Genomic DNA, 17,325 nt, shown 5'->3' on the forward strand with positions numbered 1-17,325 from the left:
CTTCAGTCCTGAGACTGGTCTGATGCAGCTCTCCATGCTACTCTATCCTGTGCAAGCTTCTTCATCGCCCAGTACCTACTGCAACCTACATACTTCTGATTCTGCTTAGTGTATTCATCTCTTGGTCTCCCTCTACGATTTTTACCCTCCACGCTGCCCTCCAATGCTAAATTTGTGATCCCTTGATGCCTCAGGACATGTCCTACCAACCGATCCCTTCTTCTAGTCAAGTTGTGCCACAAACTTCTCTTCTCCCCAATCCTATTTAATACCTCCTCATTAGTTACGTGATCTATCCACCTTATCTTCAGCATTCTTCTGTAGCACCACAATTCGAAAGCTTCTATTCTCTTCTTGTCCAAACTAGTAATCGTCCATGTTTCACATTCATACATGGCTACACTCCATGCAAATACTTTTAGAAATAAGTCCTCACACTTAAATCTGTACTCGATGTTAGCAAATTTCTCTTCTTCAGAAACGCTTTCCTTGCCATTGCCAGTCTACGTTTTATATTCTCTCTACTTCGACCATCATCAGTTATTTTACATCCTAAATAACAAAACTCCTTTACTACTTTAAGTGTCTCATTTCCTATTCTAATTCCCTCAGCATCACCCGATTTAATTTGACCATATTCCATTATCCTCGTTTTGCTTTTGTTGTTGTTCATCTTATATCCTCCTTTCAAGACACTGTCCATTCCGTTCAACTGCTCTTCCAAGTCCTTTGCCGTCTCTGACAGAATTACAAAGTAATCGGCGAACCTCAAAGTTTTTACTTCTTCACCATGGATTTTAATACCTACTCCGAATTTTTCTTTTGTTTCCTTTACTGCTTGCTCAATATGCAGATTGAATAACATCGGGTAGAGGCTACAACCCTGTCTCACTCCTTTCCCAACCACTGCTTCCCTTTCAAGCCCCTCGACTCTTATGACTGCCATCTGGTTTCTGTACAAATTGTAAATAGCCTTTCGCTCCCTGTATTTTACCCCTGCCACCTTTAGAATTTGAAATAGACAACATTGTCAAAAGCTTTCTCTAGGTCTACAAATGCTATAAACGTAGGTTTGCCTTTCCTTAATCTTTCTTCTAAGATAAGTCGTAAGGTTAGTATTGCCTCACGTATTCCAACATTTCGACGGAATCCAAACTGATCCTCCCCGAGGTCCGCATCTACCAGTTTTTCCATTCGTCTATAAAGAATTCGCGTTAGTATTTTGCAGCTGTGACTTATTAAAGTGATAGTTCGGTAATTTTCACATCTGTCAACACCTGCTTTCTTTGGGATTGGAATTGTTATATTCTTCTTGAAGTCTGAGGGTATTTCGCCTGTCTCATACATCTTGCTCACCAGCTGGTAGAGTTTTGTCATGACTGGCTCTCCTAAGGCCGTCAGTAGTTCTATTGGAATGTTGTCTACTCCGGGGGCCTTGTTTCGACTCAGGTCTTTCAGTGCTCTGTCAAACTCTTTACGCAGTATCTTATCTCCTATTTCGTCTTCATCTACATCCTCTTCCATTTCTATCATATTGTCCTCAAGTACAACGCCCTTGTATAAACCTTCTATATACTCCTTCCACCTTTCTGCCTTCCCTTCTTTGCTTAGAACTGCGTTGCCATCTGAGCTCTTGATATTCATACACGTGGTTCTCTTCTCTCCAAACGTCTCTTTAATTTTCCTGTAGGCAGGATCTATCTTACCCCTAGTGAGATAAGCCTCTTCATCCTTACATTTGTCCTCTAGCCATCCCTGCTTAGCCATTTTGCACTTCCTGTCGGTCTCATTTTTGAGATGTTTGTATTCCTTTTTGCCTGCTTCATTTACTGCATTTTTATATTTTCTCCTTTCATCAATTAAATTCAATGTTTCTTCTGTTACACAAGGATTTCTAGCAGCCCTCGTCTTTTTACCTACTTTATCCTCTGTTGCCTTCACGACTTCATCCCTCCGAGCTACCCATTCTTCTTCTACTGTGTTTCTTTCCCCCATTCCTGTCAATTGTTCCCTTATGCTCTCCTTGAAACTCTGTAAAACCTCTGGTTCTTTCAGCTTATCGAGATCCCATGTCCTTAAATTCCCACCTTTTTGCAGTTTCTTCAGTTTTAACCTACAGGTCATAACCAATAGATTGTGGTCAGAGTCCACATCTGCCCCTGGAAATGTCTTACAATTTAAAATCTGGTTCCTAAATCTCTGTCTTACCATTATATAATCTATCTGATACCTTTTAGTATCTCTAGGATTCTTCCATGTATACAACTTTCTTTTATGATTCTTGAACCAAGTGTTAGCCATTATTAAGTTATGCTCTGTGCAAAATTCTACCAGACGGCTTCCTCTTCCATTTCTTAGCCCCAATCCATAATCAACTACTATGTTTCCTTCTCTCCTTTTTCCTACTGACGAATTCCAGTCACCCATGACTATTAAATTTTCGTCTCCCTTCCCTACCTGAATAATTTCTTTTATCTCATCATACATTTCATCAATTTCTTCATCATCTGCAGAGCTAGTTGGCATATAAACTTGTACTACTGTAGTAGGCATGGGCTTTGTGTCTATCTTGGCCACAATAATGCGTTCACTATGCTGTTTGTAATAGCTTACCCGCACTCCTATTTTTTTATTCATTATTAAACCTACTCCTGCATTACCCCTATTTTATTTTGTATTTATAACCCTGTAGCCACCTGACCAGAAGTCTTGTTCCTCCTACCACCGAACTTCACTAATTCCCACTATATCTAACTTTAACCTATCCATTTCCCTTTTTAAATTTTCTAATATAACTGCCCGATTAAGGGATCTGACATTCCACGCTCCGATCCGTAGAACGCCAGTTTTCTTTCTCCTGATAATGGGTATATGAATTAAATGCAAGATAGTAATCCATATTCATCATTTTTCAGAAAGCAATACCGTGTAAAAGAAATGAATTAAACAACCACAGTAGTTTACTATGAAATGGAAATTTTACCATCAGAATGAAGGAAAGAAAATACAATATATTGTCATGAAGAGTAAATGGACCAGAACTAACAATCATTAACCAGAATATACTATACACATCGTATGATAACAGTCTTGAATAATTATTTTACTTTCAGAATACAAGGCAATTGATGCAGACTGTCAGACAGAACTACAGATGTTAATTTTAGTGATGAAATGTGCTAGAAGTAAGAAATGCTATTCTATATGAAGTAATGAATGCTAATGAATAGTTGTATGAAGTAAATGGTAATATGAATATGCATAATGAAGTGTCTTTTTTTGCAGATGATAATAAATGATGATGAAGAGTTACATCAAGAATATGGTAATATGAGTAATGAAGTTTTTCTTTGCAGATGATGACAATGATGACGTTTATACATTTACTGTTAGTTAAGAGATGCTATGTAGTTATTTAAGTATTTGTTGCATTTCCTTTTGACAGTATGTCTTATGTCGCATAGTATAATGACTGAATGTTTTGGAAAAGACAGCTAGAGTACATACATATTAAGTACACGTTTCATTACCTGTTAATTCGAAGTTCACTATTTTTCAGCATATTATGCATTTCTTCTCTCAGCTCAATAATCCATTTTGTATTTTTTCCAGCAGAAGCTTTTCGTGACATAATATGCTAGAAGTAGTTAGTTATTAAACCTGTTCTAGTACTTGCATTTTTTAACCCAGTTGTGTCTATCATTTATGAATGTGATCACATATACTGTACTTATTTCATCACCTTTCTACAGCTGACTCATGATGAATGACGTTAATAATCCTTTTTTTCATCAATGAATCAAAAGCAAATATTTTCATGCTCCAGCAATTAATTATCGATCCCAGTGCAATCCATTGCTATAAAAAAATTGAGTCCCAACTATTACCAGTATACAACTAAATAATGCTATCAGTTTAAGATATATTTTTAATCCTAAAGATAATGCAAATTTTCTGTGTATTGATTCCATTATGTCTATGTATTATTGGACTACCGACCTTGAGTAATAGTTCCAGTGTCTTACATTTTGAATATGTCTGTCACTTACATGATATCGTATATAAACACCAGTAACTTGATGCTACACTCAATAACTCCTGTTTTAAATGATGACTTGTGAATAACACTGAATAATGTATTGTAACACTATATGAATACTTTGTAACTGGCCAATGAATGCCACTGATTCAATCAGATGAGTTATGAATAGTGTTTTGTAATACTCAAGACTAACTACATCTTTAGTAACTAACCAGTGAGTACCAATAATTATTCAAATCGATTGATACACTAGTGTAATTCTATGATGACTAGCATAAGACTTAATGTGCCCTTCACCCTACTACGGTCGCAGGTTCGAATCCTGCCTCGGGCATGGATGTGTGTGATTTCCTTAGGTTAGTTAGGTTTAAGTAGTTCTAAGTTCTAGGGGACTGATGACCACAGCTGTTAAGTACCATAGTGCTAAGAGCCATTTTTTTTACCTTCACCTTCTGACCTAATTACCAGCAATTGCTGCAATATCCATTTATCCTGTCCGTCCCCATGATCATGGAGCACTATATTGGTTTTTTGCACTAATTCTATGTTGCTGTAAGAGTATGGATTCTACAAGAATAATGTGTTGACATATCAAGCTGTCCACCACCTTGAACGGTGGAGATGTTATTATGGTCCTACTGTTTGGTGTACCTAATGTACTACCAAAATGATAACACTGAATATTAACACAACATTTCAGTGTCTTGGCTACACTGATAAATTCTTCAAGGAAGAGAACTTCAGATTGTCTCACTTGGTGTTGTGCTTCTGTAGAAAGATATGGACTTTCAGTGCAGCTACATGCAACCTACTGTGCTACAACCATGATGCAATCCTTCCCATTCCTTTCCTAGTTTTTATAAAATGGTAAATACTTATACAGTGTGTTTTAAATTTTGTAAAACGATAGAGACTTATACAGTGCGTGTGCACTTCATTTCATTTTTTAAGAAGATCAGTTGTCCTAAATATCCTCTACAGAGCGTGTGCACTTTATTTCACTCCTTGATATGTTTATTTGTTGTAAAAATGCTAAAGACTTATACAGTGAGTGAGCACTTTATTTCATTTATCAATGTGTTTAAATACTTGCAAAATTTTAAAAAAACTTTTATAGTGCATGTGCACATTATTTCTTTTGCTAATGTGATCAGTTCATGTAAAAATGCTAAACACTTATGCAGTACGTGTGCACTTTATGTCATTTGTTAATATATTTTGTACTCATTGCGTATATACTTTGCCATTTCTGAATATGTTTTGTACTAAGTGCATGTGCACTCTATTTAATTTCTTAATATGTTCTGCACTTATCAATGATGTATACACTGTGTAACTGTAGACACAGTAACTAAATAGATTATAGAAAAATTTGTTGATCATGGCAAGTCCAATTGACTCACCATCGCTGCCAAATTTTTGCCCCCCAGTGGAGGGTTATGTAAGAGGTCCATAATTAAAGAATTTGTTGCTAGTGCACTCGAGCTGATGTAATTTCGATGTATTGCTCACGCGCTGCCTGCGATATGTAAGCTAGAAGAGAATCTGAGACCAAAGAGCAGCATTGACTGCAGTAGGAACTTGTGTAGCAGTAGGAGTAAGTTGTTGCTAGCGAGCAGTCGTGTCTGGTGTATCGTGTTGGCTGGGCCGGTCGTGTGCAGCGATGGCGGAGCCTGAGCGTTGTAGGATAAGGTAAAAGCAGCCTCGCGCATGTGTAGTATTGTTACATCAAGTCCCATGTAAATGTTTTTAAAAAATCTGTTAATAATAATCTTTCTCATAAAAAGTAACTTTTGACATTCATCTCAATTTAAAGAATTCACTAATTTCTCCAATCCTTGGCCATCCCGATTTCTGAAAAGAAAAATCAGTTCTTTCCTTTTATATACGACAAATCTATCGGCCAGCATTGCACTTAGGTGCGCTAGGAAAATTTCTTATAGAAGCAGATATATATATGCGTTATCCGGCGATCTAATTAAGGTAAGATTTTTCAGTTTATTCAGAATGATGTATGAGGGCCATGACGCAGCATTGCTGACGTCCAAAATTTACCAGGTTAAATTGACTGTCAATTATTGAAAGGTTATAAGCGACCCACATTTTTTATTGAGAGATTAGTCACATTTTATTATTGATACGTTACGCAATTTTCCTGTTGGTAGGTTATACTGAATGTGAACGACATAATTATGTTTTTTTTACTATTGAGAGGTTTAGGAATTTTTCTGTTTTGAGGTTACACTAAATGAGAATATTATTCATATTATTTTAGTTTGTCGGGACGTTACAACAGGTCATGAATTTCCTGTAACGAGAAATTCGCTGTATATGCCTTCGTAGACTGCTGCTGAAAGGTCGCGAAAGCACGTCCTCTCCCTTTGTTAATTGGTCAAAGAAAGGCCGCAAAATGGTTGTTGCGTATCTATCAATGTTAATTATATCCTAGAAAAATAGAGCCTATTATTCTCTAACAGCCAACAGTGCACGACACTCTTTTTTTTATCATACAGTGGCTCCTTGTGTATTAGATTAGGCTTTTCAGAACTCCAATAATGGTTATTTTGTGAATTAATATATCCATTTAGATCGAACCATGGTTTCTCCGAAAAAAGTTCCGTTAGGGTCTGTTTCTCTGCCATACACCCTGTTTAAAAGCCGTTCAGAAAACTGTAACCTTTTTGCAGTGTCATAAGTTTAAGTTCTTGCACTGCAGTTATTTTATAGGGCTGCAATTTCAGGAACTTCGTAGCCGTTTGAACAGAGCCATAGTAATTCCCATTTGCTGAGAAACACATGAAACTGGTTTTCTGGGAGAAACAGAGTGTGTCCACTTTTATCCGAAGTTTCCTCTGTACTGTGCGTGCTGTCTGTATTTTCTGTCAAGAAGACTGCCCGTTTCATGAAATTTATATGCTAATCGATAAATCATACTCTGATTAGGAACTTCAATTTTAGGAAATTCTTATTGAAATAATGTCATTGTTGCACACACTGACTCCCTACACATGTATGATTCATACATGAATACTCTTTTGGCGAATAGGATAATTGTGTTATCCCTTTTCACTTTCATTCCATACTCTCCATTGCGTCCCGTCGCCTAACAAAAACATGCTACACGCGCAGTTTCTCTACAAAAACAAAGGCTCCGCAGTGGAGGGGAAACCTACTCCCCGCCAATGCCACCGCTGTCCAGCTGTAGCAGAACAAAAAATTCCGCTAGGCACTTACGTTGAGAAATGTCTATTTCTAACGATGAGTGTTTTATAAGAAAAGGACAGTTTTAGCTCCTTATTGTAATATGCGGTAGAGCTACATTCATTAAACTTGTCCCGCTTTACTAACAGTCAAATATTTATTCACAAGATACAAGAAAAACTTTTTATGGCTATGTCAGGTGGATTATCAATGATGAATTCTAAATTTTTCACTGCATTTCATGTATCACTTTCCAAAACGTGATAGTCTACAGTAATAGATTTAGATTTTATGGGATGCTTTTGTCGATTGACTGGTAACCCCTTTTCCTTAGCAACTGCAGGGTAATGCTTTCTCCTCTCCTTGAGACCTTCAGCTTGTTTTTCACAAATATTCAACTCTGGAGAAAATGTTTTGTTCTTTATTTATCACCAGGTAAGTGTGGTGCAGATATTCCCTGATCTTCCAGTTTGGTGTGTCTCTCAATTGTAGTAGCACGATCCATATTCTGAGCAGCTTGTAGCTTAATTCTTCTGCCATGCAACTTGTTTTTCGTATTGAGTCAGAATTTTGGTCGCTTCTTGTCTTGTTGAATACCAATTCGTGGCCTGCAAGTATGAAGAAATCTTGCTGTATTTCCTTCATACAACTTTCCACGTAATTTGGTTCCCCCCCCCCCCCCCCTGGTGTTAGCGTCTTTATGTGTAATTTCCCTTGAGATTTTAGAGAACTGTGTTCTCTTTCTGCTTTAGGTGAATTGTGGAATTGTGTGCCTCATAGATAACATGCAATGATTTGTTATATTCAAACCTCACTTACATTTCAAAATACCTCTACCGTTATTGCTTTTCCATGGCTGGGTGACCTAAAAATAATAATTATAACGTGTAGTATAGTTAAGCATTTTGTTCTCACGATGATAGTGTTCTCATTGTGCAAAATGATCAAACAGAAACCAAAACTGTTTGAAGTTAAAGAGAGAACCATGGACATTCAAAATTGGACTGGAATCAAACCTGCATTAATTCCTGTGAATAAATAGTAAGCAGTACGATGCTTACACTTTTAGACGAAACAGAAAAGCAAATAAATAAAATAAGGCGTAGTTTATCCCGTATTCACTGTAAACAAATTAAATTTTAGCGCGTGGCTTCCATTCTTAGGAACTTTTCTCTTTTTAACAGGTAATGCCAATGGAAACGTGAAACGTATGTAATATGAACTGAACAATCAGTAATACACTTATTTACTACATAAGGTAGTCATGAAAGACGATTGTATACATGGAAGAATCCTGAAGATACTAAAAGGTTTCAGATAGATTACATAATGGTAAGACAGAGATTTAGGAACCACATTTTAAACTGCAAGACATTTCAAGGGGCAGATATGGACTCTGACCACAGTCTATTGGTTATGAAGTGTAGATTAAAACTGAAGAAACTGAAAAAAGGTGGGAATTTAAGAAGATGGGACCTGGATAAACTGACTAAACCACTGGTTGTATAGAGTTTCAGGGAGAGCATAGGGGAACAATTGACAGGAATGGGGGAAAGAAATACAGTAGAAGAAGAATGGGTAGCTTTGAGGAATGAAATAGTGAGGGCAGCAGAGGATCAAGTAGATAAAAAGACGAGGGCTAGTAGAAATCCTTGGGTAACAGAAGAGATACTCAATTCAATGGATGAGAGGAGAAAATACAAGAATGCAGTAAGTGAAGCAGGCAAAAAGGAATACAAACATCTCAAAAATGAGATCGACAAGAAGTGCGAAACGGCTAAGCAGGGATGGCTAGGGGACAAATGTAAGGATGTAGAGGTTTATCTCATGAGGGGTAAGATAAATACTGCCTACAGGAAAATTGAAGAGACCTTTGGAGAAAACAGAACCACTTGCATGAATATCAATAGCTCAGATGGAAAGCCTGTTCTAAGCAAAGAAGGGAAAGCAGTAAGGTGGAAGCAGTATATAGAAGGTCTATACAAGGGCAATGTACTTGAGGACAATATTATGGAAATGGAAAACAATGTAGATGAAGATGAAATGGGAGATATGATACTGCGTGAAGAGTTTGAGAGAGCACTGAAAGACCTGAGTCGAAAGAAGGGCTCGGGAGTAGAAAACTTTCCATTACAAACTACTGACGGCCTTGGGAGAACCAGTCCTGACAAAACTCTACCATCTGGTGAGCAAAATGTATCAGACAGGCGAAATTCCCTCAGACTTCAAGAAGAATATAGTAATTCCACCCCAAAGAAAGCAGGTGTTGACAGATGTAAAAATTATGTACAATCTATCAGTTTAATAAGTCACAGCTGCATAATACTAACTCGAATTCTTTACAGACGACTGGAAGAACTGGTAGAAGCTGACCTCGGGGAAGGTCAGTTTGGATTCCGTAGAAATGTTGGAACACGTGAGGCAATACTGACCCTACGACTTATCTTAGAAGAAAGATTAAGGAAAGGCAAACCTACGTTTCTAGCATTTGTAGACTTAGACAAAGCTTTTGACAATGTTGACTGGAATACTCTCTTTCTAATTCTGAAGGTGGCAAGGGTAAAATACAAGGAGGAAAAGGCTATTTACAATTTCTACAGAAACCAGATGGCAGATATGAGAGTCAAGGGACATGAAAGGGAAGCAGTGGTTGGGAAGGGAGTGAGACAGGGTTGTAGCCTCCCCGATGCCATTCGGTCTGTATATTGAACAAGCAGTAAAGGAAACAAAAGAAAAGTTCGGAGTACGTATTAAAATCCATGGAGAAGAAATAAAAACTTTGACTTTCGCCGATGACATTGTAATTCTGACAGAGACAGCAAAGGACTTGGAAGAGCAGTTGAATGGAATGGACAGTGCCTTGAAAGGAGGGTATAAGATGATCATCAACAAAAGCAAAACGAGGATAATGGAATGTAGTCGAATTAAATCGGGTGATACTGAGGGAATTAGATTAGTAAATGAGACACTTAAAATAGTAAAGGAGTTTTGCTATTTGGGGAGCAAAATAACTAATGTTCGTAGAAGTAGAGAGGATATAAAATGTAGACTGGTAATGCCAAGGAAAGCGTTTCTGAAGAAGAGAAATTTGTTAACATCGAGTATAGATTTAAGTGTCAGGAAGCCGTTTCTGAAAGTATTTGTATGGAGTGTAGCCATATATGGAAGTGAAACATGGACGATAAATAGTTTGGACAAGGAGAGAAGAGAAGCATTCGAAATGTTGAGCTACAGAAGAATGCTGAAGATTTAGTGGTTTGATCACATAACTAATGAGGAGGTATTGAATAGAATTGGTGAGAAAAGGAGTTTGTGGCACTACTTGACTAGGGATCGGTTGGTAGGACATGATCTGAGGCATCAAGGGTTTACCAATTTAGTATTGGAGGGCAGCGTGGAGGGTAAAAATCGTAGAGGGAGACCAAGATATGAATACACTAAGCGGATTCAGAAGGATATAGGCTGCAGTAGGTACTGGGAAATGAAGAAGCTTGCACAGGATAGAGTAGCATGGAGAGCTGCACAAAACCAGTATCAGGACTGAAGACCACAACAACAACAAGGAAGGTACAATTATCTGACAAAACCCGATTACTAACTTGACTTTACGACAGCACTAAATAACTTCATCTGGCCACTGTACTTGCATTTTGGCCATGTTAAATTGAGCCACCGATCTAAACATGGACGCAATACTGAGTCTAAACTCTGGGTACCGTAATACAGTAAAAGAAGACATTTTTTACAACAGAAAAGAAAATTAAAGGTGATCCATGTATGTCAAAGAGCTCAATTAGTAGAGTGATTTAACATGCATTGTAGAACATACTCATTTTATTACAACATTTCCACAGAAGTGACTATATTGAGCTCTAATGGCTAACGCTGTTTGACTTATTAACAACGATGGCCTCTTTGTGATCAATGAACACCTAATTATCGGTGGGAATAGTGCTGATGACGGTATCAGTTATAACTAAAATGTTTACATAGTTTGCCAACATCCCGTGATTGGCGGTCCAGACACAGCGGCTGGCAGAGGCGTGCACGTTACGCGTTCTCTAGAGGCATGGCATGGCATGGCCGACTCCTCTGCACCGACCTCGCGGTCTAGGTGCTAAATGTCTGCTTATACTGACAAGTGGAGGCCACGAAGATCGGATCACAGATTTACTTCATACTTTGTACACATTTAGTAGTCCATCAGGACAATATAATATAAAATAGTAAGGCCTACTACTAAGGAATTTTTAAGAAAATCACAAAAGATTGTGTGTGTTGTCCTTAGCGTAAGTTAGTTTAAGTTAGATTAGCGTAAGCCTAGCGACCGATGACCTGAGCAGTTTGTCCCACAGGAACTTAGCACAAATTCCCAATTTTCTCTTCTTGTCTAAACTGTTTATCGTCCATGTTTCACTTCCATACACGCCTCCGTTCCAGACAAATACCTTAAGAAAAGATTTCCTAAACCTTAAGTCTATATTCCATGTCAACAAATTTCTCTTCTTCAGAAATGCTTTTCTTGCTATTGCCAGTCTACATTTTATACGTTTCCTTCTTAAGCCATTATCAACTGCTTTGCTACCCAAATACCAAAACATATCTAATAAATTAAGTGCTTCTTAATGTAGTCCCCTCAGCAATGCCTGACTTAATTCGACTACATTCCATTATCCTTGTTTTGCTTTTGTTGATGATCATCCTACTTGCTCCTTTCAAGACACTGTCCAATGCGTTCAACAGGTCTTCCAAGTCCTTTGCTGTCTCTGGCAGAGTTACAGTGTCATTGGGAGACCTCAAAATTTTTATTACTTCTCCTTGAACTTAAATTCTTACTCCAAGTTTTTCTTTGGTTTCCATTACTCCTTGCTCAATGTTCAAATCGAATAACATAGCAAAAGGCTACAGCCCTGTTTCACTCTCTTCTCAACCACTGCTTCCCTTTGGTCAAATTTACAATAATCGGCAAGTAAACAAAGAAACGTATCAAGTTTTTCTGAAAATATGTACCTATATTGCTTTGCGAAATCCCTTATACATGCAGCCAGGTAAGATACCCTAAACTGCTTTGCACCTGGATGCTTCAACCTGCAGATACGGAGGCCGGCCCCATTTTTTAACTTCTGTATCAGTGAGAAATTTCTACTATAGCAAGAACGCATAACACAGGTGCGATTTTTTAAATCAAAAAATTTCCGTTTGTACTGCAAAAATGGAGGTGAATCCCGGTTATTCGACTACTGCGGATTATGAATGTCATGAAGATTCAATGCACAGTCTAATGCAGTTGACAAAAGTCGGTTAAAATATGCGTTCGTGTACTGCGATATTCTTCTTCAAGAAGCGGACCTCATTGATAGAGAATCATCAGCAAAGGTTTCTTCAGACGCAGAGGTGATTCCAGAAAAACTTTATATGTCTGTCGTCGAAATATCAGGACGAGAGATAGTTATTACTGACGAGGACCTCATTCATTCCAGGAAGTAGATGAAGGCCTATTCCGAGAAGCCGAAGATCTTTCTGATGAGGAGCATAATGAGCCAACCGAAAAGACGGCAAAAATCTGGATACATTCCGATGGAGACAAAAACTGAAATAGTGGGACTGTCTGAATAACACGGCATGTGGTAACTACGAGCTCTACAGATTTCGTGCAAATGCACGTGCTTGTTTCATTCTTATACCTTTCAGATGTCGTATATGTGAAATAATTTGATCAGTATTGAAAACAAATATGCATTTGAAAAAAAAAACCTAAGTAGGACTCGATCCACCGGCCAACGGGTTAGAGTGCGTGAACACTAAAAGCCGCCAGCTCGTGCTGAGTCGTAACGCACCGGTACATATTCTACTTGTAAAACTTCTCTTGCGATTTTCTCGAAATTGCCTAAGTAGTACGCCTTACTACTGTAAGTAGGCTGTTTAGGTTTTTATGTTGGTAACGCCACGTAGCGCTCTGTATGATAATCACTGGCTGTTCTGTGTACAGTCTGTGTCTGGTTTTCATTGTTGTAAAATTCTCTATTCTAGTGGGCAGTTATATGTGAACAGCGCGTAGCGTTGCGCAGTTGGAGGAGAGCCGCCAGCAGTGGTGGATGTGGGGAGAGAGATGGCGGAGTTTTGAGAGCGGATGATCTGGACGTGTGTCCATCAGAGACAGTAAATTTGTAAGACTGATACTGGACTCGCATTCGGGAGGACGACGGTTCAATCCCGTCTCCGGCCATCCTGATTTAGGTTTTCCGTGATTTCCCTAAATCGTTTCAGGCAAATGCCGGGATGGTTCCTTTACAAGGGCACGGCCGATTTCCTTCCCAATCCTTCCCTAATCCGAGCTTGCGCTCCGTCTCTAATGACCTCGTTGTCGACGGGACGTTAAACACTAACCACCACCATATATATATATATATATATATATATATATATATATATATATATATATATATATAATGACTTTTGAACACTATTAAGGTTGTTTGTTCTCTATCAAAATCTGTCATTTGCTATCTATGCCTATTAGTAGTTAGTGACTTCAGTAGTTAGAATCTTTTATTTAGCTGGCAGTATTGGCGCTCGCTGTATTGCAGTAGTTCGAGTAATGAAGATTTTTGTGAGGTAAGTGATTCATGAAAGGTATAGGTTATTGTTAGTCAGGGCCATTCTTTTGTAGGGATTATTAAAAAGTCAGAATGCGTTGCGCTAAAAATATTATGTGTGAATTTAGAGATGATCAGAATAAGTAAAAAGAGAAATGTCTGAGTACGTTTAGTTTTGCTCAGCTGTTTGAAAATCAAATAACGTAAGTGGTTTATCAGCACAGTCATTCATAAAATTTTTTAAGGGGATGTTTCACTACTTCCACATTACATTTCTTAAATGGACTACCAAATGTATTCAAAGTTTGAAGTGAATCCGTGATTCGAAAGTCGTGACCTCCCTTTGTGAGTCAACAGCGGAAGTCCGAGTAGACGTTCGCCGTTCGCCGGTGCAGCCGGTCACAAGCCAGCCATCATGCCCAGTATGCGGTCGTAGATGAGTCGCGGCGCCTGCGTATTCGCGACGTAGTCGAAGTGGTCCCAGCCTCCCGGCGGCATGACGAAGACGCCGAGGTTGCGCGAACTCTTACGGCTCAGCAGCTGCGCGTCCTGTTGACAACAGAGGCGTGTTAGTAGCAGGTCGTCTCAGACCTGCATGGCAGTGTTAAAACTGTCTGTGGGAATCGTAAGCAAACTTCCTTCGTACATGTAAAGACAACATGGTTGATGGCTTTTAGAAATACTGGGTGAGCACAGAGTCTTGCCCTGATTATAAAAATTTGTAACAGAATAACCGTTTGACATAATAAGTTACATTTGATGCCGTTACATGGGTTAGTGTTACTAGTTTCTTTTTAAGACCACCTACATTAGCACACCTCAGCGTGTGTTCCCTTGGTAGCTCAGAGAATGTCGAGGCGGTATTCCAGTTCCCGCTAGGTGTTTCATAAAATGTGTTCTATGACAGTGAAACAGCCGACCGCTGTGGTCTCGCGGTTCTAGGCGCTCAGTCGCGAACTGCGCGACTGCTAGGGTCGTAGGTTCGAATCCTGCCTCGGGCATGGATGTGTGTGATGTCCTTAGGTTAGCTAGGTTTAAGTAGTTCTAAGTTCTAGGGGACTGATAACAGATGTTATGTCCCACAGTGCTCAGAGCCATTTGAACCATTTTTTCACAGAGAAATGTCACAGGTTTACACTTCATTTAACTAACTGATTAATTTCCACATGTTTAATAATTCATGTTACGCCGAGAGCGTCCTTTCAATGTTTCGTCTACCTAATTAACCTCTGGATTAAAGAATGCTTCCCCGTATATTTTTTCTTCTGTTAGTGTCACAGCTCCGCTCTCATCCTTTTATCCCATGATGTATGTGGATGGATAAACGTAATTACGCATGGAATATATAATAATCTGGGTTAGTCAAAGATGGTAGCAGTAGAGTAGTTCAGCACCAACATAACAACGTGAGCGGATTCGTCAGAGTGTTCGTGATTCCAAAGATAGTGGGGATGAGCAGGGCAGAGTTTGTGTGGTTGATTCTCACTGAGGTCCTTCCGCCACCACCAGTTTTTTTGAACGGTTGGCGGTTGGTCCTGGAACGCGCCATGTTAGGACACTTTGGGGCCGCCGATTGAACAAGACGGACGCAGGGGTGCGGCGCTCGTCATGGATGGTGAGAAAAGTTATTCATAGTGTAAGTTTTCTGGGGTAACATTGATTATGAAACATGTTTGGGTGTGAATTAATACCGGGAAACGTTCAGCGATATTTTATTTGTAGAAATTTTTCGGATTAATGTGTTTCGACTAGCGGATTTGGGCGCTAGGTAATTTAGGGCATGAACCAACGGTTCTTGTTCTTAGGTCAATCGCGGATAGTTTCATTAAAGTTTCATTTGTTGCATAGTTTGGTTATGGATAAAATCAATATAAATTTTTCATGATTCAACGGTTAATTTTACTCGTTTCTTTGTTGTCGAACTTGGCCACGTGTTGCTAGCATTCATAATGGTAGTCACTGGATTTGCCTTTCATTAATCATAGTATGACTAATGTGGAGTCATGAGGCCTGGGCCGGTTTACTCACGTTGCATTGCGGTTGCATAATACGCGGTTTCAACATGAACTTATCCGCATGGTACTGCATGTGTAGTAACCCAAGTAATGTTTGAGAGAGTGAAAGGTGATATCCTTCCCTACTCCGTGCGTTAAATAGGCGTGACAATAACTAAATGGTGTTAAGTGGCCACCATTCAGTAACATTCATTTTTACCCATTTTAATCATTCGTAGATGTAACTGGCGGCGAAGTGTTGTTTATGTTTCCGGTATGACGAGGTGCAAGAGATAGTGAATAGATTTCATGTGTGTACTCCTTACATGAAAATTAATCAGCTTAACAAACAAGGGGTAGGCTTTCAACAGTACCCACAGCAGCTTGTATCCTAACCTGCAGTTCGTCGACGTCAGCAACTGGTGTGACGAAGACTCTGTCCTTCATATAGCCCCAGAAAAAAAAAGTCAGAGGCGTAATGTCTGGAGAGCGGGACGGTCAGGGTGTTGGGCTGTTCCTTCCAATCCACCGATCCCGACATTACACCCCTTGACTTTTTTTTCTGGTGCTATATCAAGGACAGAGTCTTCGTCACACCAGTTGCTGACATCGATGAACTGAAGGCTAGGATACAAGCTGCTGTGGGTACTGTCACACAACACATGTTACCAAACACCTGGAATACCGCCTCGACATTCTCCGAGCTACCAAGGGAGCTTCCGTTGAGGTTTACTAACGTAAGTGGTCTTAAAAAAAACTAGTAACACTAACCTATGTAATGGCATCAAATGTAAATTATTATGTCAAACGGGTTTTCTGTTTATTTATTTAATCGTATGGCTAGGGCCCCCCTCCCTTCTGGCAGACCGTTCGCCAGGTGTCGGTTTATCAATTTGACGCCACTTCGGCGACCTACAGTCGATGAGGTTGATAAGATGATGATGATGACAGCACAACACCCAGTCCCTGGGCGGAGAAAATTCTCCGACCCAGCCGGGAATCGAACCCGGGCCCAGAAGATTGACAATCCGTCATGCTGACCTTTTTTTTTTAAGTCTCATTTTGTTCGCTTTTGTTCGTTGCATCTGCTCGGGGCGGACGTCGTAAGACATCTGTTTTTAAGTTCGTTGATGATCGATTAACTCAGCTTTTTTATTACAGAGGACACGTAACCCTCTGACCGAACACTCTGAGCTACCATGCTTGCGACCATTCAGCTACCTGGGGCGGACGGTTATTTTGTAATAAATTGTTATAATCAGGGCAAGACTTTGTGCTCACCCTGTATTGCGAACCATACCTAAAGACAGATGGGTATCACGACAGCTCAGAATCTTCTTCCAAGAATTTATTTAATTCCCAGACGATGTCGCGTATTCCGGGTGTAGAGCCTTTGGCTAATAATCAGATCATTCTTTCTCACTTGTTGCAACCAGGCACTGTAAAATCCGTACTAATAAAAATGTAAATGCTCGTTTGTCCATTATCGTAA

General features: G+C 39.3%; 1 protein-coding gene across 1 annotated transcript in view; it reads right to left on the reverse strand.

Moving 5' to 3' along the window:
* Window positions 1–13,992: 13,992 nt before the first annotated feature.
* Window positions 13,993–17,325, reverse strand: part of LOC126278066 (lipase member M-like) — a 162,769-nt gene continuing 159,436 nt past the window's right edge. The window contains exon 9 of the mRNA XM_049977891.1: window positions 13,993–14,388. Within this exon, the coding sequence (XP_049833848.1) occupies window positions 14,239–14,388 (150 nt within the window). The 3' untranslated portion in view covers window positions 13,993–14,238. The remainder of the gene's footprint in view (window positions 14,389–17,325) is intronic.

This window comes from Schistocerca gregaria, chromosome 6 (genome assembly GCF_023897955.1).
Source record: "Schistocerca gregaria isolate iqSchGreg1 chromosome 6, iqSchGreg1.2, whole genome shotgun sequence".
Classification (NCBI taxonomy): domain Eukaryota; kingdom Metazoa; phylum Arthropoda; class Insecta; order Orthoptera; family Acrididae; genus Schistocerca; species Schistocerca gregaria.